Genomic DNA, 26,280 nt, shown 5'->3' with positions numbered 1-26,280 from the left:
CTCTCTCTGTGACACACCAACACTGAGGACTTTCAGCCAAAGATTTATTCAGCAGACTGGGGCTCCTTTATACTGACAGCAATACGTCTGCATAATGCGTCACTGGGGCTGTGACAGCCACATCAGTAACTTTCTTTTTTCTTGATATTCTTGTACTACTGTGTATGTGTTGGAGGGGGGTTGTTGTTGTTTGCTATAATCATTTTTTAGCTTCTGTAAAAATCTAAATTTTCCCAAGGTACAAATAAAGTTCTAATGTAGATTCCATAAAATGTTTGCATTTTAAATTTTACTTTATATGTTAATTTTATTTTTCATATTTGCTTTATTGAGTCGGCACTTTCAAAAAAACAATACAAATTACAATTTACTTTGTAATTAACAAAAAAACAAAAGACCACATTTATATTTTTTATTTAATTTGAAAGTTATTGTTTTACTACTCTAAAACTGACATTTTATTTCTCTCTTTTATGAATATTTAACTGATTGTGCAACAGACCAGTGTTAACTTGGCCCATAATCAAATAACAATAAAAGAGAGAATACATACAAATGCATCTTTTTAATTAGGCAAAGCAAATGATAAATATGCCAATATAACAGTTGATAAATAGATCTACTTTTTATCAGGTGTTTCAAACCTAAATTACGATAATCACTATATCACCCCACATCATATTATACCAAAATCTCACAAGAACAACATTTTTAGTAAGATCTACCTATTAATTTTCTGTAAGTATATGAAAACAGTTTCTCACATTTTGCTTCTTCAGTTTTCATGCATACAAAAGCTAGTTTTCCAAACTTGCTACTCATTTACAAACAAAAACAGTTTTAGTCTTTGTTTTGTGAATCTTTGCTCAAGGTTAGGCATTCAGATTGAGCTCCTAATTAGTCTCGTGGCCCCAGAGGCGATTATCAGCATGAGAATACATGGCTGGGGAGCAGACAACTTGCTAAAGTCTTGGTACATTTACTTATTTGGCCGACGCCTTTATCCAAGGCGACTCACAACATTTATGAGACAATTGGTCCCATTTCTTTTGTTTTTCCAATTGGAGCACAGGCATGTCATGTGACTTGCTCATGGTCACACAGAGTCAGTAACAGGACTTGAGCCCACAAATTCAGGGCTTAAAGTCCAAAGCCTCAACCACTATGCCACACTGCCTGCCTCAGTAGTTGAAAAAGAAATGCCACAAAGATTTCTTTATAACAGCTCACACCCAATTTCCTTTTGTCCATGCACTTTAAAGATTTAGGGTACAACCGAAAACATGAGTGAAGTAACACATTGATGGCTAGCAAGATTTATTGACTTTGCTAAGGCAATGGGAACATTTTCAAATGGGTGTCTTAAGAATAATATTTAATTCATGTGGTTTTTATATACTCTGGAATGGCATGTTAATTGGACTGTAATTTAACTTATTTTAGTTGTTCATTTTGACAAGCAGGCAGCTTGGATGCTGTGCAGCCTCACCGATGGCCCAGGGTTCTGCTGGTATCCGAGTTTGGTACTGCTGATTGGTACATTTACTCCCTAGTGTGTGCTTGGTATGTGGGTGTGTGTGTGCCCTGCAGTGGGCTGCCACCCTGCCCGGGGTTTGTTTCCTGCCTTGCGCCCTGTGCTGGCTGGGATTGGCTCCAGCAGACCCTCGTAACCCTGTAGTTAGGATATAGCGGGTTGGATAATGGATGGACTACAGAAATTTGCATCTTCTGTGGCTTTTCATTATCAATAACAAAAACCTCACTTAGTGGGAGTTCTTCTCACCTACTTTTAACTGGGTGTGATAGCACACCATGTAGCTTGAATGCACATTTGAGAGTTCACCTTTTCACATAGCTGACAATTCTTTCAACTTTGCGTTCAGTCCGACTGCATACAGCTGGCAACAATGCATTACCACCAGCCCAGTGATGTCTTTGAAGTATAATCTGCTTTTACAGAATGCTTTTTCCGTGCTGCAAGATATTTAGTTTTAACAAATTTAATGTATTCTCCACACACAACACACATTTATATGTTTACCAGGGATGTTTTCGGGAGACTTTGGAGCCATAGACAGTTTATTCATCTTAACCAAATGCTTGCCATTAGTCAGACGATGCTGCCAATAGCACTACTCTGCCATTTCAATCAATCCTCCTCACTTTGAGCTTCACCTTCATTAAGCGATGGATTAGACTAGAAATGTGACATCAATCAACAATCGAATTGATCCAACCCACATTTAAGGCAAATTCATTCATGGTTGTCTCCAAGCATATAGTTTTTGCATCTTGTCCAGCGAGACTACCACATCATAAGTGTGGTTTGAGTTCATACATTCAGGGGCCATCTCATGAGACACATCTGCTTGTTAAGACCTGCTACTTCAAATAGCCAATCATATTGCTGCAACTTTATAGACACATACTATATATGGCAGTATATATTATTTTTTGGAGTGATTTTTACAATTGCATGAATGAAAAAAACTATTTGGCTTCTGAATATAAGACCAGAACGTTTACCCTAACTTCAAGACTCCTTATTTTGATTATTCTATAAAAACAAATATTTACCTGCATCTTAGACTTGCACATTTAAATCAGCACACTGCAAAATTTTTATATTTGAAAACAATGAGCTCAGAGTGAATTCCTAGTCGTATACTAGTGATTATTCATTCATTTTGTTTGCAGACCACACCATTTCTTCTTTTAAATAGCTTTTCCAATTGTTTAATTGTTTTGCATTTGCTTCTTTTCATGTAACAGTACCTGTGATTAAAGGCAGGCTGTCAATGGTGGCAGTGGCATTCCTTATGGCATACAAGACCATATCAGCAGGTACCAGGTTCTCAGTCTGTCCAATTATACAGCACCCAACATCTTGTAGAATTTTTTTAACCTAAGGTAAACAGCAAAGTTTATTTTTATCAAGCCAAACAAAATAGCTTTGTGACATATTTTCTTCATTTCTGAAGAATTATACAATCTTATCATTACTTTTAATATGAAAGAAATTGGGAATTCTGTATGATTAGGCACTGATTCACAGTCATTTATGTTTGCATTTTGAGACCACGGTATCCTTGTTTTGCTTAGGATAATCCTGTTGAAGGTGTTGCTAAATACACATATTGAATAGCACACATTTCTCTTCTTGCTGATCTAATGGGCATCCCTCTGTGTCACACTGGAGTACAACTGGGGCATTCAAGAAGCCAAGCAAGTATTCTCACCAATTATTAGAGCTTAGAAAGGATGACGAAAACTCTGCATGCAATTCTTGAATCCCTTCTTCTGTTCAAGCACTATAAACCCAGAGTTGCCACTAAATTTCTCAAACAGGAGGATGATTAAGCTATTTTTATTAACACAGTAATACAAACTCAAGTATCACCACCATCTTTCTGTAAGCAAGTAAGTAAGAAGAGTCTGATGTTTGGATCCACTCCAGTCCTGTACTGTATGTGGTTTATTACTTCTAGTGTAGTGCTTACTGTAATAAAACGTCGATCTATCTTTTACATATACAGCTGAAACATTGATGAGTGCAAGATTTTGTCTTCTTTTTACAAGCAGTTTCCCATTAGGCCAGATTTCAAAATCAGCTATATACTGTATATATTTTTTTTCAGCTTCTTTTTTAAAATCAACTATTTTTTCAGCTTCTAGTCAACAATCATAACTTCCAAACCTTTATTCCATAATACAAAATTATTGAGTGCAGTACTACCCATCTGGGACCCTCAACTTCATCACCAGGGTGTTCATCTGAAATGTTTTTCAATTATTGACTAAATTGGTGTAATTTCTCTGTTCTGGTTCATAAAGTTTGCTTCTTTTATTTTAAGTTTTACTAGCTTGTTTTGTAATTACACATTAGGCTGTTCCCAGAGTTCCAGCAGAATCATAGTTTATTCCTGAGTTCTTCCAATAAGACGTGCCCATGCACAGCTGGCTTCATCTGGGAGGCCTGTGAACAACACTGTCAGTAAAAAACGCACTGATGAAGTTTCATTGTTCCAGTGTTCTCCCTAGCGTCTTTTAGCCCAGCTAATTTAGTTGAGCGCCTGGCTGTCATCTCGCATAACATTGTGAGATGACAGCCACAGATCTGCAGGCACATTCAGATCAAATGATCTGCAGAGATGGCAAGGGACGAGCAGGCGGGTGGGCAAATATTGCTAAAGCTAATAGCGTGGACGAGGCAGAGCAGAGTTCACAAGCAAAGAGTATGGGGAGGTGGGGTTTCGAGAGCAGGCTGTACATGGTAATAGCGGGGGTGTAGCAGCTTAATACAGTAGCAAGGAGTTATGGCGGACAAGAGGGGGCTGTACATGCTAATAGCGGGAGTGGAGTGGCAGTTTACAAGCAAAGAGGATGTGGAGGTGGGCGGGCAAGAGGAGTACTAATAAAGTAAAAAGTCTAGTTGAACCAGCCTGTCAGGTATTCAGAAAAAAAGGCGTCAGAAAGTGCTCTCTATTCTCAGCATCAGTGAATTCTGTATAGTGCGGCTGAGCGTACATCAGCTCTCTTCTTGTACAGTACATAGCAAACCAATATATATATTGGTTACACATACATACATACATACATATATATACAGTTGTTTAAGCATTAGGTGTGCAAAAATCCTTGTAGCGCTCATTGTGGTTCCTGTTTAAAGTGACCCCATCTGACGTTCTTATATTTGCTCATATTTGGACCTGTGTCCATATTGCAAAAAGTGTGCAGAAACCCTTGCAGCACACACTGTGTCCTGAGTAAAAGTTTTGTCACTGAATTGCTGAAAGTTTTGTACGGAAGCGTATTAGGGCCACGGTGAAGAAAAAAAACTATATGTCGAGAATAAAGTCGAGATGTTGACATGTTGCTACATAACTTATGACGGGGTTTGAGAAAATCTAGTAAATTAAATATTTATTTTAAGATGACGTTTAGTTTACGATGTTCGAATTTAATGACAAACTACGAGAATAAAGTCAACATGTCGAATTTAATCTCGAGATAAACGGCGAGAATAAAGTAGAAATGTCGAGAATAAAGTGGAAATGGCGACTTTATTCTTGACATAAACGTCTAGATTAAAGTAGAAATGTCGAAAATAAAGTGGAAATGGCAACTTTATTCTCGACATAAACGTCGAGATTAAAGTAGAAATGTCGAGAATGCGTAGGCCTACCTGCCGTAGTGCAAGTGTGAATTGAATATCCAACAGGCCCTCCCTTTCCCACTCAAAAGTCTTATTCATAGGTACTTTCAATTTTTTTCAAACGTTTTTCCAACATGAGCAAAAGAAGTGTTCAGAAAACAACACTGCTCAGTTATTTCAGAAAAGAGAATTCACAAACTAATGAAAGTGCGGCGTCAACTCCTCATGTGGCAATTTCAGACAAAGACATTGCAGAGGATGGTCCATCAGGGTAAGTCTCTTCAGCACACATTCTGCCAATTGATAAATCTAAGCGCTGCTTATCCAGCATAAACAAACAATGGTTTAAAGATTTTGATTGGCTAATGGTCAAAGAAAATGTTATAGTGGTGCTCATTGTGCATGAAATACTCAAACACACACCCCCCCAAAGGAGGGGTTACTTTGGGTAAACTTGCCATACACAAGAATTCGAAAAAAAAAGCTTGCTGGACCATGAAAAAAGTAAAACGCACATTGAGTCTTCTGCTGACCTTTTTTTGAAAGCGTGTACTACAGCAAACTGGAAATCGGTCAAATTGAAAGACCTGTATCTGTGTTAACTTACAGAGAGAAACTTTTGTGGGAGCTTTAAGATCCATGCACTGTTTGGCAAAAAATGAGTTGCCACATACGTTGTTTGAAAAGCTGTTGGAACACGGTAAAGAAATAGGTTGTTCCTTTTTACAACATCTTAATATTGGTAAAAATGCACATTACACCTCTAAAATAATAATGCAAAAGCTGCTGGATGTCTTAGCATCAGAAATAAAATCTAACATACTGAAAAATATACACACAGAAAAGTTTTTCAGTATTCCGTGTGATGAAACCACATATATCTCAGATGTAAAACAATTATTTATTTACAATAAATATATTTGCCAGGTCACTAAAGAGGTCAGAATTAGTTTTGTATCAACCCGCAATATGATTGACGGCAAAGCGGAGACTATAACCAACACACTGAGTAAGACTATGGACACTCTAGGCTTGAAAACTGCTAATCTGGTTGGACTAGGGTCAGATGGAGTGGCTGTTATAATTGGGAAACAGAAAGGGGTGTGGCAAAACTGCTTAGAGATAAAACATCTGGACTCTTGGTTAACTGCCACTGTGTAAACCGCCAATTGGCCCTTGCAAGTGCCCAAGCAGCAGCTGCTGTACCTTATTTAACAAAACTGAACATCTTAAGGCAGCTATTCTATTTCTTCCAAAATTCTTCAGTTAGGATGGCTGGTTTAACGGTAATTCAAAATATTCTGAACATTCCCCAGATTAAGCTGAAAATGGCCAGTGACACTAGATGGCTGTTTGATGACTTTGCAGTATGGTCGCAGTGTACGATGAGTGATCTCCTTGGAGGGCCCAGATCCTGGGGACTTTGATTATGGGAAAGCTGCAGACAACTGGGCCTCTAGGAAGAAAAGAAGAATAAATATTTAACTGAAGACACCTTCTGCATATACAAGGTTTCCTATAGTTTTTTTCATTGTTTTCACTTTTCTTCCCGACAGCGACAATACTTGTGACTCTTGGTTTATGTCATAACAATTGTTATTTAAAATTTTTGTTAGGGTTGCAGGATCCAGAATTGGATACTTCTTAAATTTAATAAAAATATTCTGGCACAAGTGTCAAACCTTAAAAAAGGAAGTCATATTGAGCTTTGGAAAATAATTAATAATAATCTATACTAATAAAAGGCAAAGCCCTCACTGACTCACTCACTCACTGACTGACTTACTGACTCATCACTAATTCTCCAACTTTCCGTGTGGGTGGAAGGCTGAAATTTGGCAGGCTCGTTCCTTACAGCTTCCTTACAAAAGTTGGGCAGGTTTCATTTTGAAATTATACGCATAATGGTCATAACTGGAAGCTATTTTTCTCCATATACTGTAATGGAGTTGAGCTCGAAAGCCGTGGGGGGTGGAGTTTCATGTGACATCATCACGCCTCCCACGTAATCATGTGAATTGACTGTCAACGCAGTACATAGAAAACAAGGAAGAGCTCTAAAAAGCGCTGAAGAAAACATGCATTATATAATTGAGAAGGCAGCGAAACAATAAGAAATGAGCGAGTGACATATAGAACCATATTCATGAGTGCTGCTACTTCGGAAACAAAGCACGGTGTAAACCTAAAGTTTAAATTAAGTTGATAGACAGGCTGCCGCTGGCGTTTGTCATGCCTACAAGTAATGCGGGATACAAGTTTAATGAGAGGATGCAGGATATAAATGAGAGTTTTGATCACTTTGTAACTAAGTTAAAATTGCAGGTGAAGGGCTGTGGTTATGCAAATTCCGAGAGACTGTGTTTGCGAGGGATTGACAGTTAAGGCGGGTAGGGGAGTCACGTCATCATCTCCCATCCCATTCACCTCATTTCGCTCTGAGCGGAGCTCCGCAGCTAACGCAGTCTTATGGAAGCGACTTTGTGACGCTGCCACCAAATACTCACAGAAAAATCCACAAGTTAATACACACTCTGAACCCTCCAGTCACTACTTACAAAAGGTTACATTGACAATCTTGTTGCGGTATTTTTAAAATGTTTCCTTTTCTTAGCACAAGCACAGCTGAGAAGCTTCGATGCATGTGCTCCATAACGCTTAAAAATAATGCATTTAATCACACTTTGCATTCCAAGCAAAGGGGAACTTCTGTCAATGCATGATTTCCTGGTACACCGATTACATTGATCAGCGCTTCCCGATTCATTTTACCCTCGCACCACCTTAGTTTGAGAACAAGTATGAAAAAATATGAGGTTAACACAGAAAAACAGATCACCAATTGAAGCTTTATGAATAATCGATACTTTATTCGCCATCAATAATTGTTTTGGTAAAGCCATACTCGGTGTAATCCTCCTTCCATTTTATAATTTTTCCGCCACTAGCCATGATTAAATGAACGGTAAAAAAGTAATCGCAAAGCGAGGGTGATTTATTCAGGCAGGCATGCGACAGCTCAATAGCTCGAATTTGGATATAAGTAGGTTCTATTTAGTCGCCAGAAATATCTTTGGTAGGAATGGAAGTTGAATTTAGTCTTTAAATTTCTATGGTGAAGAAAAATGTATGCAATGATGGCAAAATTTAACTATGTAAAGTCAAAACTTGTATATATAAAGTCATTCCCGAATATATAAAGTCAAAACTTGACTATATATTCCAGCGCTGACTTTATATATTCAAGTTTTGACTTTATATAAAGTCATTCCCAAATATATAAAGTCAAAACCTGAGTATATAAAGACGGCGTTGGAATATTTAAAGTTAAAACTTGAATATATAAAGTCAGTTTCGGAATATATAAAGTCAGCGCTGGAATATATAAAGTCAAATCTTGAATATATAAAGTCAGCGTCGGAATATCCATCCATTTCCCAACCCGTTGATTCCAACCACAGGGTCACAGGGGTCTGCTGGAGCCAATCCCAGGCAACACTGGGTGCAAGGCAGGAACCAATCCTGGGCAGGGCACATGCATCATTTTCAAAACATTAACCGAACTGTGTTTTTTTAATTTATTTTTCTGAATACGTTTTTGTTAACTTAGTTCAGTTCAGAGTTGTTTCAATCAATATATTTTGACTTTGACTTTATATATTCAGGAATGAGTTTATACATTCCAGCGCTGACTTTATATATACCGACGCTGACTTTATATATTCAAGTTTTGACTTTATATATTCGGGAATGACTTTATATATTCAAGTTTTGACTTTATATATTCCAGCGCTAACTTTATATATTCAGGTTTTGACTTTATATATTCCAGCGCTGACTTTATATATTCAACTTTTTACTTTATATAGTCCGAAAATCAATGTATTTGCCTGTTTGGCATCCCATAATATATATAATCTTTGTCTTCAGGTCATTTGAGAGTTGTTTTGTGACCCCCATGCTACTCTTCAGAGAAAATTAAAGGAGGAGGGAAACTTACAATTGACCCCCTTAAATACTCTTTCTCATTATAGGATTCACCTGTGTATGTAGGTCAGGGGTCACTGAGCTTACCAAGCCAATTTGAGTTCCAATAATTAGTTCTAAAAGTTTTGGAATCAATAAAATGACAACGGTGCCCAAATTTATGCACCTGCCCGATTTTGTTTGAACAATTATTACACACTTTCTGTAAATCCAATAAACTTCATTTCCCTTCTCAAATATCACTGTGTGTGTCTCCTATATGATATATTTAATTGCCATTTTTTATCATAACAACCAACGATTTATACAGGAAAATAATCACTATTAACAAGGTTGCCTAAACTTTTGCATCCCACTGTATGTATGTATATATATATATTATATATATATATATTATATATACATATATATATATATATATATATATATACATATACATACATATACATACATATACATATATATATATATATACACTGCTCACAAAAATTAAAGGAACACTTTAAAGAAACACATTAGATACATCAGATCTCAATATGAAGTTGGATATCTATACATATAACGACAGGGCAATGTCTTAGGAACAAAAGGATGCCAAGTCTTTTAATGGAAATAAAAGTTTTCTGCCTACAGAGGGCTCAATTGTGTAGACACCCTAAAATCAGAGTGAAATGAAGATGTGGCAGGCTAGTCCATTTTTTCAAAAACTTAATTTCTGCTACTCAAAATGCTTTTCAGTATCTTGTGTGGCCCCCACGAGCTTGTATGCATGCTTGACAACGCCGGGCATGCTCCTAATGAGACGACGGATGGTGTCTTGTGGCATTTCCTCCCAGATCTGTATGAGGGCATCCCTGAGCTATTGTACAGTCTGAGGAGCAACCTGGCGGCGCCTAATGGACCAAAACATAATGTCCCACAGATGTTCTATTGGGTTTAAGTCGGGGGATCGTGAAGGCCATTCAATTGTTTCAATTCCTTCATCCTCCAGGTACTGCCTGCATACTCTTGCCACATGAGCCCGGGCATTGTCGTGCATTAGGAGGAAACCAGGACCTACTGCACCAGGGTCAGGGTCTGACAATGGGTCAAAAGATTTCATCCTGATACCTAATGGCAGTCAAGATGCCGTTGTCTAGCCTGTAGAGGTCTGTGAGTCACTCCGTGGATATGCCTCCAAGATCATCACTGACCCACCACCAAACCAGTCATGCTAAACGATGTTACAGGCAGCATAATATTCTCCACGGCTTCTCCTGACCCTTTCACGTCTTTCACATATACTCAGGGTGAACCTGCTCTCATTTGTGAAAAGCACAGGACGCCAGTGGTGGACCTGCCAATTCTGGTATTCTATGGCAAATGCCAATTGAGCTCCCCGGTGCTGTGCAGTGAGCACAGGGCGCAGTAGACATTTGGGCCCTCAGGCAACCCTCATGAAGTCTGTTTCTGATTGTTTGGTCAGAGACATTCACACCAGTGGCCTGCTGGAGGTCATTTTGTAGGGCTCTGGCAGTGCTCATCCTGTTCCTCCTGCCCAAAGGAGCAGATACTGGTCCTGCTGATGGGTTATGGACCTTCTATGGCCCTCTCCAGCTCTCCTAGAGTAACTGCTTGTCTCCTAGAATCTCCTCCATGCCCTTGAGACTGTGCAGGGAGACACAGCAAACCTTCTGGCAATGACACGTATTGATGTGCCATCCTGGAGAAGTTGGACTACCTGTGCAACCTCTGTAGGGTCTAGGTATCACCTCGTGCTACCAGTAGTGACACTGACTGTAGCCAAATGCAAAACTAGTGAAGAAACAGTCAGAAAAGATGAGGAGGGAAAAATGTCAGTGGCCTCCACCTGTTAAACCATTCCTGTTTTGGGGGTCATCTCATTGTTGCCCCTCTACTGCACCTGTTGTTAATTTCATTAACATCACAGCAGCTGAAACTGATTAACAACCCCCTCTGCTACTTAACTGACAAGATTAATATCCCATAAGTTTCATTGACTTTATGCTATACTCTGATTAAAAAGTGTTCCTTTAATTCTTTTGAGCAGTATATATACATACATACATACATACACATATGACAACAATACTCATATCAATGACAAAACAATTACATTGACAACCATGTTACGTTATTTTTAAAATTTTTCCTTTTCTTTTTCATTACTTCTTTAACACACTACTTCTCCGCTGCGAAGCGCGGGTATTGTGCTAGTTAACTAATAAAAATAGTGCACATTTAATTTTCCCCACCACCAAATTTCTGGGGGGAACACTGTTGTTCTGTAGTCTGTCTCCATATTTAAACATATTTCTGAGGTCCATTGTAAAACTATTTGGGGAATTCCAACTGTTCTTGGACCACCCATGCCACAGTGAGCTGCGGTTTTTGTGCATCTTTTTTATATTAATGAAGCCTCACAGCTTTTTCTTTTTCAGGGAGCTTTGCATCAAATTAGAGCTGCTTTTAAGTTTCCCCTTTGGTTTATTATCAGGAATGACAGCTTAAATAACAGTATCAAAATTTTTATATTCAGGTTAATTCTAGAACCCTCGAATTTGTCAAAACTAAGCAAATTTCACCAGTCTCTCCTAGTAGTTTCTATTATATTCCATTTAGGAGTTGAATATTTTTATATCATGGGCAGCACGGTGGCACAGTGGTAGCACAGTTGCTTCGCAGTTAGGAGACCCGGGTCGTCCCTGCGTGGAGTTTGCATGTTCTCCCCGTGTCTGTGTGGGTTTCCTCCGGGGGCTCTGGTTTCCTCCCACAGTCCAAAGACATGCAGGTTAGGTGAATTGGCAATCCTAAATTGTCCCTAGTGTGTGCTTGGTGTATGGGTGTGTGTGTGTGCACCCTGTGGTGGGCTGGTGCCCTGCCCAGGGTTTGTTTCCTGCCTTGAGCCCTGTGTTGGCTGGGATTGGCTACAGCAGACCCCCCGTGACCCTGTAGTTAGGATATAGAGGGTTGGATAATGGATGGATAGATGGATGGATATTTTTATATCTTAACACTTTAACATATTTTGCTGATGACCTGGCTGTATCACTTTGCTTTAAGATGCTTGTCACAACAGTACCACCATTTACCATATGGAAAAGCCACATCTGCCATTTCTCAATGTCTGGGACCCAGGTCGTGTTTAAATAACATGCTGGAATTCTATGAGGAAGCAACAAAAGGATATAACTAGAGTGGAGCTTATGATATTCTTTATCTTGACTCTCAGAAAGCATTTGATAAGGTGCCACATGAGATGTTGGGCATCATACTAAAATAAGTTGGGGTTCATGGTGATGTTTGTAGATGGGTGCAGAATTGGCTCAGACACAGGAAGCACAGGATGATGGTGCAAGGAACCTTATCAGAATTAGCTGATGTTAAGAATGGTGTTCCACAGGGGTCAGTGCTAGGGCCGCTGCTATTTTTAATATATATTGTGAGATTTTTGAGATCCTGGCATCCCCAAACAGGCATTCGATAACCCCAATAACACCAACTGTGCTGTGCACTGAAACAGGCAGAAATTGGTCGTCTGCGGCCACCACAACTGCAAGTTTGCAAGCTCACCGCGTAATGTATCTGTTGCAAGATGGATGATGCAGGGAATGCTTAATACAGGCCACTTATCTGGCCATGTGCTCACTTTTCTGTTGTCTCTCCTCCAGGATGGACTTGCTTAGTGAAGGAGGCTGTTTTTCTGTTTTTCTTAATCTGAAGAAGGGAGTGAATGCAGGACAAGTAATAATGTCAATATTGCTTGCTGTGTTGGTGTGTACTGAAGTGACACGTCCCACTTGCATAAGTGTTTTGAGAATGTTCCTGCCTTGACAAGAATAAAGCAGATTTTTTCCAGAAACATGGTCTCACCTCCTCTCTAATGCAAGTCTGTGACACACACATCACAATAAAAATGAAGGATTTAGAAGTTGTAGTGGACCAACACTATCAACTTCCAGACAGAAACCATTAAGAAGGGTAACAGAATGTTAGGTTATATAGCACGATGTGGAGTACAAGTCCAAGGAGGTTCTGCTCAACCTTTATAATGCACTGGTGAGGCCTTATCTGAAGTACTTTGTGCAGTTCTGGTCTCCAAGGTACAAGAAGAACATAACAGCACTAGAAAACGTCCCCAGAAGAGTCATTGGGCTGATTCCAGGGCTACAGGGGATGAATTATGAAGAAAGATTAAAAGAGCTGAGCCTTTCCAGATTAAGTAAAAGATTAAGAGGAGACATGATTTAAAATGAGTTCAACAAGAATACTGGGACACAGTTGGAAACTTGTCAAGGGTAAATTTCACACAAACATTAGGAAGTTTTTCTTCACACAGAGAACCACATACACATGGTATAAGCTATCAAGTAGTGTGATAGACAGTAAGACTTTAGGAACCTTTAGAATTAGACTTGATGTTATTTTGGGGGACTTAAATGAATAGGAACTGTGAGCTTTGTCAGGCTGAATGGCCTGTTCTAATGTTAACCATTTGACCTGATATACGGCATTTATTGTACACTCAGTTTGTTTTTTCCCAGAACTATTAAATAGCACCAATGGTTCAGGCTAGTAATTATTTACTTTTTGAAAAACCAAAGTTGGTCTATTTAAGAATATCAAGAAATGTCATCAGAAACATGTATTGTAACTTCAGTTTATCTCATCCCTCTCTGACTCAGGAAACAAGCATCCTTCACTTCTTGTGTATATGTAGGGAACAATATCTTGAACCTGTTTGCAAGCACTACGCCATAGTGCAATTTAATTAGAACAATTAGTACAATTAGAGCAGAGCCAAGTTAAGTGACTCTCTCAGTGTCACACTGCTAATCATAAGCTGGAACTGAATTGGAAAGCCAGTGGTTTAAAGCCTAAAGCCATTTTAATATGAGAAATAAAACCAGCAATATCTGAGGTGCAGGACTTGGGAAGCAAAGAATCGAGTGAGAAGGAGGGTTTTGATTTGGAAATTAATGAAGAGACACAGAAAGGTGTCTCTTCATTAATTTCAAATGATATTTTTGTTTGATGAGTACATTTACTAACCCTAATGAGAATATTATGAGTACTGCCACTGGACATATAACAGTGATCACTGTGGACTGCATGAATCATTTTAATGCATAACAAGCCACGTGATCAGCGACTATCTCACTACAAGCCTTAAAGGAGCCCTCCCTGTCCTTGTGTCAGAATACCACCCTGTTAAATAATAACAAAAGACTAAACACTATTTACAAGCAGTTTCATTCTTCTTGATGGAAGAAAAAAGTGCAAATCATCTGCACAGATGGATCAGAAACAAAAAAGATGATACAACTGCAACTAGAGCTGTGACTTGAAATGATTGGCAGAGCCAATGAATTGATTGGAATGCGATTGGAAATAATAAACAGCAATTATCAGAACAAAAAAATTGAACTTTACAAAATGAGAAAAAACAAGAAAAACCAATAATCCTTACTGAAAGCCTCAATAGAGAGCTTGTTACAAACACTCCTAGTGTCCAAAGATTACAGTGAGAGCAAATAGAAGAGATGATTTCAACAACCTATGGATCTAGTATGATAGAACAGGGAGTCAAAACTGGGAAGACAAAACACAACTAAGCAAACAATTATCAAAAGAGAAGATGAAATACAGGATAAAACTCAGGAGGAGGTTGTAATCAGAATTCAAAATCCTAGGGCCTACTTGAAAAAGAACTTAACTAACTGCAGGAAATACAAGGAGTAGTTGTATCTAGAGAGGAATAGGGAATAGTGCAAGTGTCACCAGCTTTTATACGAGTATCATCACTCCCTGTGATGTTACCACCATGATAGCTACAATTATGAGACCAGAAACAAAATGGCAGTAAGAACAGTAAGGAAAGTCAGCTTTTACAATTCAAAGCAAAATGTTAAAATTCAGTTACAAATGAAATCTGGACATTTAAAACCCCCATAAATCTAAAGCTGAAAAATCTATAGAGCACACAGGTGCCTAAAATACAGCAGTTGACACTTTGGTAAAGGCATGGCGACTTGCTGAAGTAAGTGAAGCTTTTAAATAGTCATCTCAGGAAACTGAGGTCGCAATGATGGCAGCACCATAGAGTCCTAATCAAAAACACGGGCATACCACAATGAAACTAAATGGCAGGCACTGAAACCCCTTATATTTAGGAACAAACCAGGAAATAAGTACAGTTACAAAAGAAGGCATGGGTTAGAACATAAAAATACATAAAATGCACACATCACAACACTGCCCTTAGCACTCACAACACACCCGGGAATACTCAATTCAGGGAAAAATAAAAACACAAAAAATAAACAAACAAGACAAAGGTAAAGGTTGGGGTAAAGTAAAAAATAAAATATACAAACAGGGTTGTATCACTACTGTGAGCTTTGCACTCCATGTTTAGTATTTGACATGAGTTTAGGAATAACATCAAAAGTCCTGAGAATGCTGCATGAATGAAAGGACAGATCTGTGGTTTTGACCTCGTCTTTAGTTTACAATTGCTCTCCTGGGGCCTCATGTATAAACGGTGCGTACGCACAGAAATGTTGCGCAAGAACCTTTACACGTTCAAATCGCGATGTATAAAACCTACAGTTGGCGTGAAGCCACATACTTTTCCACGGTACCTCATACCTTGTCGTACGCAAGTTCTCCGCTCGGTTTTGCAGACTGGCGGCACCCAGCGTCAAAGCAGTGCTACTGTTCCTGTGTGGTTACACCTTATTTTCCTGACGCGGCTTTATAAATACACTGAAACTAACTGCATATTGTTTATTAGTTTAATGCATCTGATTGTAATGAACTTGTAACAATATAATGGTCCAGGGAATAGCCATAGTATACCAAATACCATAACTGCTTTAGCGTTGTTACTCTCACTGCACCTTCTTCTTTTAGCTCCTCCCATTAGGAGTTGACACAGCAGATCATCTTATTCCATATTACTCTCACTGCACCACTCAGAGTATTTATATCACTGTATCGAAGTGTGAATCACAGCAGCAGCTGATCAGAAAAAGAATTATTGGTATACAGCTTCAAGAACACGCTGCCTCAGCCACGGCAAAACGTTTCAAAGCTTTTCCTGTACAGACCTCGCGGTTCAGAAACAGTTTCATCCCAAGAACTTTAAATGCACTCAATCAATTGCTCCTTGTAGAACTGTTTGTACTTATAAGTACAATCACCTCACTGTAAACTTGCACTACAGTTATATTACACAACCTGCGCCACTTTATAAAGCGCCAGTATTTACATATGATGATGATATCATTTTTAAGATGAAATGCAGCAAAATATGTTTATTATATTATACAGATAAAACTTTAACTTCATTTAAATAATCTATACTAGCAGAATACCCGCGCTTCACAACGAAGTAATGTGTTAAGAAGTTATTAAAAAGAAAAGGAAAAATTTAAAAAATAACGTAACTTGATTGCTAATGTAATTGTTTTGTCATTGATATGAGTGTTGTTGTCATATCTATCTATCTATATATCTATATATATATATATATCTATATATATCTATTATATATCTATATATATATATCTATCTCTATATATCTCTATCTATCTATCTATCTATATACTAATAAAAGGCAAAGCCCTCACTCACTCACTCACTCACTCACTCACTCACTCATTACTAATTCTCCAACTTCCCGTGTGGGTGGAAGGCTGAAATTTGGCAGGTTCATTCCTTACAGCTTCCTTACAAAAGTTGGGCAGGTTTCATTCGAAATTCTACGCGTAATGGTCATAACTGGAAGCTGTTTTTCTCCATTTACTGTAATGGAGATGAGCTTGAATGCCGTGGGGGCGGAGTTTCGTGTGACATCATCACGCCACACGTAATCACGCAGTACATAGAAAATCAGGAAGACCTCCAAAAGCGCTGAAGAAAACATGCATTATATAATTGAGAAGGCAGCGAAACAATAAGAAGCGAGCGAGTGACATATACAACCATATTCATGAGTTCTGCTACTTCGGAAACAAAGCACGATGTAAACCTACACTTTAAATTAAGTTCATAGACAGGCTGCGCTGGCGTTTGTAATTTAGTGCCTGCCCATATAAGGCCGTCCGTCAGCGGCAATCCAATAGCAAACTCCCACTAAATATTCACGGGTTAAGGACTGTGCTTATGCAGAGGAAGATGAGATGGTCAGCGTGGTGTTTGGCACAAACTCAGCTAAACTGCGAGAGAAAGTTTTAAGTGCCAGGACTAAGGTAACATTAAATACAGCCATGGTCATAGCACGAGATGGCACCAGCACAACTGGGGAACTTCGATGCATGTACACCGAGCAGCTCACGTGAACTGACGCAGTGCACAGATAAAACAAAAACCGAATTACACAATTGAAAAGGCAGCAAAAAATATGAAGCGTCTGATACATACAAGCATATTCATAAATGCAGCTACTGTGGAAACAAAGCACACGGTGGAAAAAGTCAATGTCCCGCTAAAGGAAGACAGTGTAAAAAACCCGTGCATGCAGTGTGTCAGGTCTCAGATAAAGAAGAAGACGAGCTGTTTATTGATGCAGTAAGAAACGAATCGATGAATGAAACCTGTCATCTTTACAACGATTGACAAACACGGAATGTAACTTGAACACAACACATCCTACAAATACGAACCTGATTGAAAGAAATAATGATAATCAAATCCTTGATGACAGCAACACTCAGTAACACTCACAAAACAAATACTGTATATTGACAGTCATGTTACGTTATTTTTAAAATGTTCCCTTTTCTTTTCTAGCTTTTTAACACACTACTTCTCGCTGCGATGGTATATATATATGTATATATATATATATATCGATCTACATACTCGAATAATGGATACTTTATTCGCCATCAATGATTGTTTTGGTAAAGCCATACTCAGTGTATTCATTAGATGAACGGTAAAAAGTAAGAGCGAGGGAGGATGACTTATTGAGGCATGCAGGCTGTAGTAACCGTCAACTCTATCTGAATTGCGCGATCACATTTGAAAAATATATCTTTTCAAGTTCTATTTAGTCCATATGTGTCAAACTCAAGGGCAGCGGGCCACATCCGCCCGGCGTAATTATATCCGCCCGAGATCATTTTATATACTGTATTATTGTTATTAATGGCCCGGTATATGAAGCGCTGGTAACACAATAAACTACAGATCCCATAATGCAGCGCTTCAGCTGCCTTGCCGAACACTTACCGCGTTAATCAAGTCTAGCTTATGATGCTGCAAGTTATTGCGAAGCTAGCTCACACGATGCTGAAGAGAAAAGTTGATTCTGAAAATAGAGCCTTTAAAACCGATGGGAGGCTGAGTATATGTTTACTGAACCCGTGTGTCTCATTTGTGGAGCTAATGTGGCTGTAATTACAGAATTTAATCTAAGACGGCACTATGAGACAAAACATCAGGGAGTTCTGTGTTGTGGAGATTCTCAGGATGGATTGCAGGTGCTCATCAGTGAGGCTGAAAGACCTGAATGCAATGCAGAAGATACAGAAAGCAGAAGAATTAAATAAGAATCTGACACTTCAGCGGACGCTTTTACCCGTGCACAATCACAAAGTGATTTCAAGTGAAGTTGCTTTTATGGGAGACACAAATGCACCAGTGCAACTTTCCCTGTTGCCAAGTAATGTTAAACCAAGTCGTCACTACGGTGTTCCCAAATCGCACTTTGCTGATAAACCGAGCACTGAGTTTGCACGGCGCTTTGGTGACTTTGAAGAACAAAAAGTCCGTCTACATGCGGCTCGAACCTTGTGCATGTTTGGTAGCACATATCTGTGTGAGAAGCTCTTCTCAGTGATAAAGACTAACAAAACAGCACACAGGAGTCGCCTCACTGATGAGCACCTGCAATCCATCCTGAGAATCTCCACAACACAGAACCTCACACCAAACATAAACGAACCTGTTGCCAAAAATAGATGCCAGGCGTCCAGCTCTAAAATGACATATGAGCAAAGACAACTTAATGATTTGATTTGTTATTGCTGAAAGGAACACATTTTATTTATATTTCCAGGTTTTGTTATGCAGCATGTTCATATTTGAATTTGTATAATTTTGAAAGGATATATTTTTATGGAGAGCAAAATCTTTTGGGATATTTAAAATCTAAGTTTATTTTTATATAAATTTACATAAGAGTAAAGAAATTTGAATGTTTGTTCTTTTAAGTTATTTAAGGTTTGAGTTGATTTATTCACGAATAATATTCCTGTCTGTTTTTACCATTCCTACCAAAGATATTTCTGTCGACTAAATAAAAATTCCTTCTATTTAAAATTTAAATAGAACTTGAACAAATACGATAGTTCATAATATCCACGCAGACTTGCACGTAAGAGCGGGAGTTATCCGTTTTAACAAGCAGCGTATTGCACTGATACGAAATAGCTGTGTGTGTATATATGTAGATATGTATGTATATGTATATATATGTTTATATATATGTGTGTGTATGTATGTATGTGTGTATGTATATGTATGTGTATATATGTAGATATATATGTATGTATATATGTGTATGTGTATATGTATAGATATGTATATATATATGTGTTATGTGTATATATATATATATATATATATATATATATATATATATATATATATATATATATATATATGACAGCAACACTCATCACTCACAACAGTGACAAAACAATTACATTGACAATCATGTTACGTTATTTTCAAAATGTTTCCTTTTCTTTTTCATTGCTTCTTCAACACACTACTTCTCCGCTGCGAAGTGCGGGTATTTTGCTAGTATATATATATATATACATATACACATACATATATATATACACACACATACATACACACACACGTATATATATATATATATATATATATATATATATATATATATATATATATATATATATATATATATACATAAATATAAATATAAATATATATATATATATGTGTATGTATGTATATACATACATACATACATACATACATACATACATATATATATACAATATAATTCGGATTTTGTTCAGCACTCTTTTGAACTGTTGCTTTTTGTCTGCGCACTGCGTCAGTTCACGTGAGCCGTTGAATGGTTTTATATGTCACTCGCTCGCTTCTAATTGTTTCGCTGCCTTCTTAATTATATAATGTATGTTTTCTTCAGCGGTTTTTGGAGCTCTTCCTGGTTTTCTACGTACTGCATGATTACGTGGGAGGCGTGATGATGTCACACGAAACTCCGCCCCCCACGACTTTCGCGCTCAACTCCTATGGAGAAAACAGCTTCTAGTTATGACTATTATGCGTAGAATTTCAAAATGAAACCTGCCCAGCTTTTGTAAGGAAGCTGTAAGGAATGAGCCTGCCAAATTTCAGCCTTCTGCCTACACGGGAAGTTGGAGAATTAGTGATGAGTCAGTCAGTCAGTCAGTCAGTCAGTGAGTGAGTGAGTGAGCGAGTCAGTGAGGGCTTTGCCTTTTATTAGTATAGATTCTTCACTGGGACTGGCGTGAAGGATAGCATAATTAAACATGTACTATGAAGATATTTCAATGTTCCTTAAACGTTTTGAAGAATTGGCACCCTAAGCTTACAGATGGCTTAACATCTATTACTTAGCTGATTGTGTGGCAATCCACCGTGCACAAGATAACATATTGAGTTTGGACTTTCTCTATTGGACATAGAGCCGCCCATGAGTACTGCTGCAATTAATAATTTCATCGAAGGTCGCACACAATCACTGCGCCGTGAAACCCATGTTTAATAACGTGCTTTAACTATCATCATGAAAATTATATCACATATACATCTCAGTATTTTAGTTATTCAGAGAGCTGTAATATGAATGTAATAGATTCTCTTTTCTGTTGGAGGAAGAGAGGTGGTTTAAGAAGCACGTAGTGATTCACACACATGGAGCATATAGAAGATCACATACAAAACAAAGCATTTAACGTGCTATACTTTAATTACGATGTGATTTGAGAAACTGGTTAATTAAACGATTTTAAGATTAAGTTTATGATGTTCTATTTTAATGACAAAATAAACTACATGATTAAAGTGGAAATTTTGAGATTGAAGTTGACATTTCGTGCTTTTTCCTCACTGTGTGCCTTTTTTTTCCTCTGTACCCTAATAAGCTTTCATATGACACTCAGACAGTTGGCTACAACTCGCCTTTTCATGGCGACTTTGATATGTGACTTTTTTTTTTATTTCCGGCATTGTGCGATTTTGTGAACGTGAGCTTTCAAGTTTCTCCAACATGCTATGTCACTCGATCAACTTCATTTTGTTGATTATACCACGGTTTATTTGAATAAATAGTATGTTTTTTCTTTGCCTCCACTTGGGATTCGCTGAAATTCTTATATTTTCTCCCGTACTTTTCCCATTGTCTTTTCACAGAAGGCTGCGCTTAAGGGCGATTTATATTGATTTGCATATTCAAAGAGGCGTAATTCTGGGAGGAGTTGGGGCGTTACATAAAGTGCATGCATGAGCGTTACTTTTCACGCTGATCGGGATTTATGTAGCAGAAGAACGTGGAAGTTGGAGTACGCACAGATTCCTGCATCAGGATTTTTCTTTGCGTAAGCACATTTCGGCTTTTGTGCTTATGCCATGTTATGGTGCGAGGTCTACGCACGGCGTTATACATGAGGCCCCTGGTCTTCTCCACTTCTCAGTCAGCAATACCTTGTGTAAGGCATAACAGTCTGATAGTTAATTGTTCTGTCTCATGTTATGTCTGGGTGTTTATTCATATTTACTGCTATTGTTTAATGATCTGGGTTGCATAATGTACCTTGCATTTTATTGTACATGTTTTATACAAGCAAAGCTGAACATTGACAGACTGACAGAGGAAAAGGATAATTTGGATAAAAGGAGACAAAAAGAGGAGAGAGACTGTGGATACCGGCAGTGTTTACAACGCAGTAGAGCAGAGCGAGGCAAGTTGCATCTTATTCCCAATTCATGTTTGTTGTTTTGTGAAGCATTTCCCGTAATGGTGCGATAATGTGGTTTGATTTGTTAGACATTTGCTTTATGCCAGGCATCTTCACTCACAGTCCTGGAGGGTTACAGTGGCTGCAGGTTTTGCTTCAACCAGCTTCTTAATTGATACACATTTATTTGCTGCTAAAAATATTTTTTTTAGTTAACACACATGCTACAATTCAGAATTTTAATCAGTTGCATTCAGGTTTTAATTGTCCCTAGTCTTCTTAATCAGTCATGATTAATAAGAAAATACAAGTAACAAAGAAACCACCACCTCTCCAGCTAACATGACTCAAGTTATCATGGTGGATGTGCATCATGAAGTATGTGTGTTAATAAAGTGTTTAGAAACAAATATGAAATAAAAGAAGAGGATTGTGTGGTCTACAAAACATATAGATGATGGTTCTCAGAAAAGAAATCTCTACCATGTAATTAGTATTTGACCTGGATGAATGAAAGCACTAACAAGTAGTACAGTTAAATACCACGTTTCACTATCAGCAAGGAATGTCTTCTAATTGGAAAACTCATTGGATCGAAAACCTGCAGCTACAGCGGCCCTCAAGGACCACCAGTGAAGATCTCTGCTATATGATAATACTGTTCATTATTGGTTAATAAACACACCGGTTTTTGAGATGATCTGAGACCATGAGGTTCAACATCAAAGTTGTTGCTTCAGAACAGTCATTCACCTTCAGCCAATCAACTTTAAACTTGGTCTCTAACATCACAAAGTCCACGGAAAAGCATGCAAAACCTCCCATTTGAATTTTTAATAAATGACCCATTTTTCCTCACAGCCAAAAAATGCATACAAAATCCTGCCAGCATGCAGGAAAAATCTAAGATAATAAACCTGTTATTTAAAAAAAAAAAAAAACTTAATGAAGTGTGTGCATTCAAACATAGTCTTACTATTATGATGTCATAAGAGGACTTTAAACCTTATTGGTTAAAGGTGAATGACTGTCCTCGAACAACAGCTCTCACTTTTCTTCAAACAATAAAAATCCCACACAGTCTCACATCCACACTGGTTATTTGGCTGAACCATTATTCTCTAGGTGCCTCAGCCCTTCCATTTTAGTATTTGCTACAGGACAACCACAACAAAATTTTATTCAATTGCATGGTTGAAACAAGACTGAAAATGTTGCCCTTCTTACTCTATGGTGAGATTTTTACAGCCAGAAATGGCAATTTTTTTTCCCCAACAAAGAGTCTGAATGGAGACTTTGTGGAGCGCTGGTATGTAAAAAGATAATTGGAATACTTTTACCTGTTCACTGCTCTGATGAATATTAAATCCAGGAACAGATTCTAGTTTGTCTAGAGTGCCTCCAGTATGAGCTAACCCTCGACCACTGATCATAGGCACCTAAAAAAAAAAAAAAGACCTTATTTTAGTATTGTATGTTAAAGTCAGCTACTACATTGCATGCATACAGAATATATGCAGAGAATGACATTTAATTAATAATAGTATAGTTAGTAAATAGGTATAATTTAATAAAGAAATATATAATTTGAGGAATATTTTGGCTGGAGAGTTTAATGACATCTGATGCCAAGCATTTTCAAGTCCAGCCAGTACTTGGATGGGAGACCAAGGAGGAAAAGCTTGGGTTGCTGTTTGAAAATGCCAGCAGGGGGCTGGCCCTATGGTCTAAATGTGGATCCCATTGCTCCAGTGCAGTGATGGGAACTCTGTGCTGTAAAAATAGTGCTCCCCTTTGGATGAGACATAACACTCAGGTTCTGAGTATCTGTGGTCATTAAAGACCCCTGGGCATCCTTCATAAAATGCAGGGTTGTATCGCAATGTACTGGCTAAACAGACATTCTGGTCCCTTAATCATCCCCTGTCTCTAGCTGGCTATCTGACTCACCACTTCACCAACTAATAGCTCATGTACTGGTACAAAATAGTGCCACTGCACCATCTAGGTGGATGCTACACATGAGTGGTGGTTGAAATCGCTCCCCACTCACTATGAATTGCATTTTGAGTAGTGAGGAAAGCACTATATAAATGTAAAGAATTATTCTTATACTTATCTGAATATACCAGGGCCACGCATTTAGTTTGTTTGATGTTGGAAATACTGCACTTACATTTTGTAGGTATCCTCCTCACAGTCACCTTCAGACAGAGGAGATAAACTCAAAACATGGGTGAATAAACCAAAGGAGCACTTTTAAATAAATCCTTGACTGCACTAATGTAATATCAGTAATGGCCCTTGACAAGTGGGTGGAATGTGTGCTGACACCATTTCACATGCTGCTGTGTATACAACAGTAGGTCAAAGTGATAGCAGGAAGAACTTAACCTTGCCGTGCTTTGGTTTATGATTATCTAACAGCCTAAACAAAAGATAATGTGTTAGAGGTTATTGTAGGTCCTGCTTTCATTACCATTTTTGACCTTTAAATCTTTTCCTTTGAGTAAAACATCTTGCATCTTTCTAATTTTCTAAACTAAATACATTAGTAATTTTGTTATTAGGTATCAAACTGCATAGATTAGCCCTTTGCAGATCTGAAAATTGGTGAAGCCACATGAAACAGTTAATATACATAATGTGTGGAGATTTTGGACTACTGATCTATAGAGTACTTTATACAGGTGTTTTCTAGGCAACATGTTAACAAATACTGTAAATGTTGAAAAAGTGTAAAAACACACCAATGTGTTAGAATAATACATTACAATAATGAAAGCTGATCTCCAATTAGAGCTCATAAGGACATTTTCCAAAGGTGAGGACTCCATCCAGGCCAGTTGTTTTGGCAGGCTAAAGGTATGCATCATCCATACATTTATTTATTTTCTAATCCTACAGTGGCAAGGCAAACACTTTGAATGGGGAATTACACAAATATAGCCTTTACTTCATTGTTTTTTTGGGTATTTAACACTTGTATTAAATTAGGCCCAGGGTGGCACAATGGCGTAGCAGTTAGAGCTGCTGCCTCATAACTCCAGAGTCCTCAGTCCAGTTACTCTCTGTGCACTGTGTCAACATTCTCCAAGTCCGCGTGTGTTTTCTTGCTACATCCTGAAGGACTGACAACTCTAAATTGGTCCATTATGAGTGATGTGCATGTGTTGTTTGTGAAGGAGTGGTGTCTCATTCAAGGTAGATCCCCACTTTTTGCCCAGTGCATGCCAGAATACACCATCTTTTCACAACTCTAAACCAGATACACAAGGTTAAATGCATAGAATTAATGGCTGAATACCTTGCATCCACAGGCGGCCAGTGCAGGTGCCAGAGGTAGGCTGACTTTGTCACCTACACCTCCTGTTGAGTGCTTGTCCACAACAAATTCCTTCCACTCTGCTGGCCACTGCAGAACCTCTCCTGACATCATCATCTCCTGCGTCAGTGCCAACGTTTCTTCTGTAGTCATCCCTTTTAGCCAAATTGCCATGAGCATTGCACCTGAAAGCAGCCATTAAAATACTGCCAAAGTAAAACAGGCCCTTCTTTGTACTCTAAAATGTTTAGAACATGAAGCATTAAAGATCCTTAAAGACTGCATGCTTTTTACTATAAGTGACTGAAAACTATAATTACAATTCAGGAATACTTAATGTGAAGGGTTATCTGGTTGCCAGAATAGAGCCAGGGTGCCAACTGGCAGGAGACAGTCCCAGCAAAACTACCAAACAAGGCAAAGAATTTAGCAAGGCAGTGATGGAAATCAGGAGTTGTTGTTAGAGAAAAATAGACTGGTTCACTGGAATTAAAACCTTGAAGTACACTAGAGTGGAAACAAGATAAAGATTCCCCAAGAGTGACAGTCAATGGCATTAGATAGCAGAACCCAGCTTGGATACTGCTGCATACTAAAGGCAATGATGTTCGTTTCCCAGATTTGACAAGCAGGGGCAACATCAGCCTCTTCAGAGCAGAAGAATCAGAAACCTGTCTGAAAGAAACTGATGTTTAAGGGCACACAGTTCTCAAGGTTTCAAGGTCAGAAACCTGAAGTGAGACCAAGAGGAAGGACTTTAAAGGACCCCATGCTAAACATAGTAAGTCCAGAAATGGAGGGCCAGCTAGGGTGAGGGATGG

At 38.3% G+C, this 26,280-nt stretch overlaps 1 protein-coding gene across 1 annotated transcript in view; it reads right to left on the bottom strand.

Annotated features, from left to right (window-relative positions):
* The window catches only part of LOC120534171 (thymidine phosphorylase), a 57,404-nt gene that overhangs the window by 20,291 nt on the left and 10,833 nt on the right, over positions 1 to 26,280 (bottom strand). Inside the window, exons 3-5 of the mRNA XM_039761526.1 lie at positions 25,442 to 25,644; positions 23,475 to 23,573; positions 2,776 to 2,905 (exon numbers count right to left, since the gene is read on the bottom strand). Coding sequence (XP_039617460.1) covers positions 2,776 to 2,905; positions 23,475 to 23,573; positions 25,442 to 25,644 — 432 coding nt within the window. The remainder of the gene's footprint in view (positions 1 to 2,775; positions 2,906 to 23,474; positions 23,574 to 25,441; positions 25,645 to 26,280) is intronic.

Source organism: Polypterus senegalus, chromosome 8 (genome assembly GCF_016835505.1).
Source record: "Polypterus senegalus isolate Bchr_013 chromosome 8, ASM1683550v1, whole genome shotgun sequence".
Classification (NCBI taxonomy): domain Eukaryota; kingdom Metazoa; phylum Chordata; class Cladistia; order Polypteriformes; family Polypteridae; genus Polypterus; species Polypterus senegalus.
Note: the sequence above shows the minus strand (reverse complement) of the source record. Positions and strands in the feature narration are given on the sequence as shown.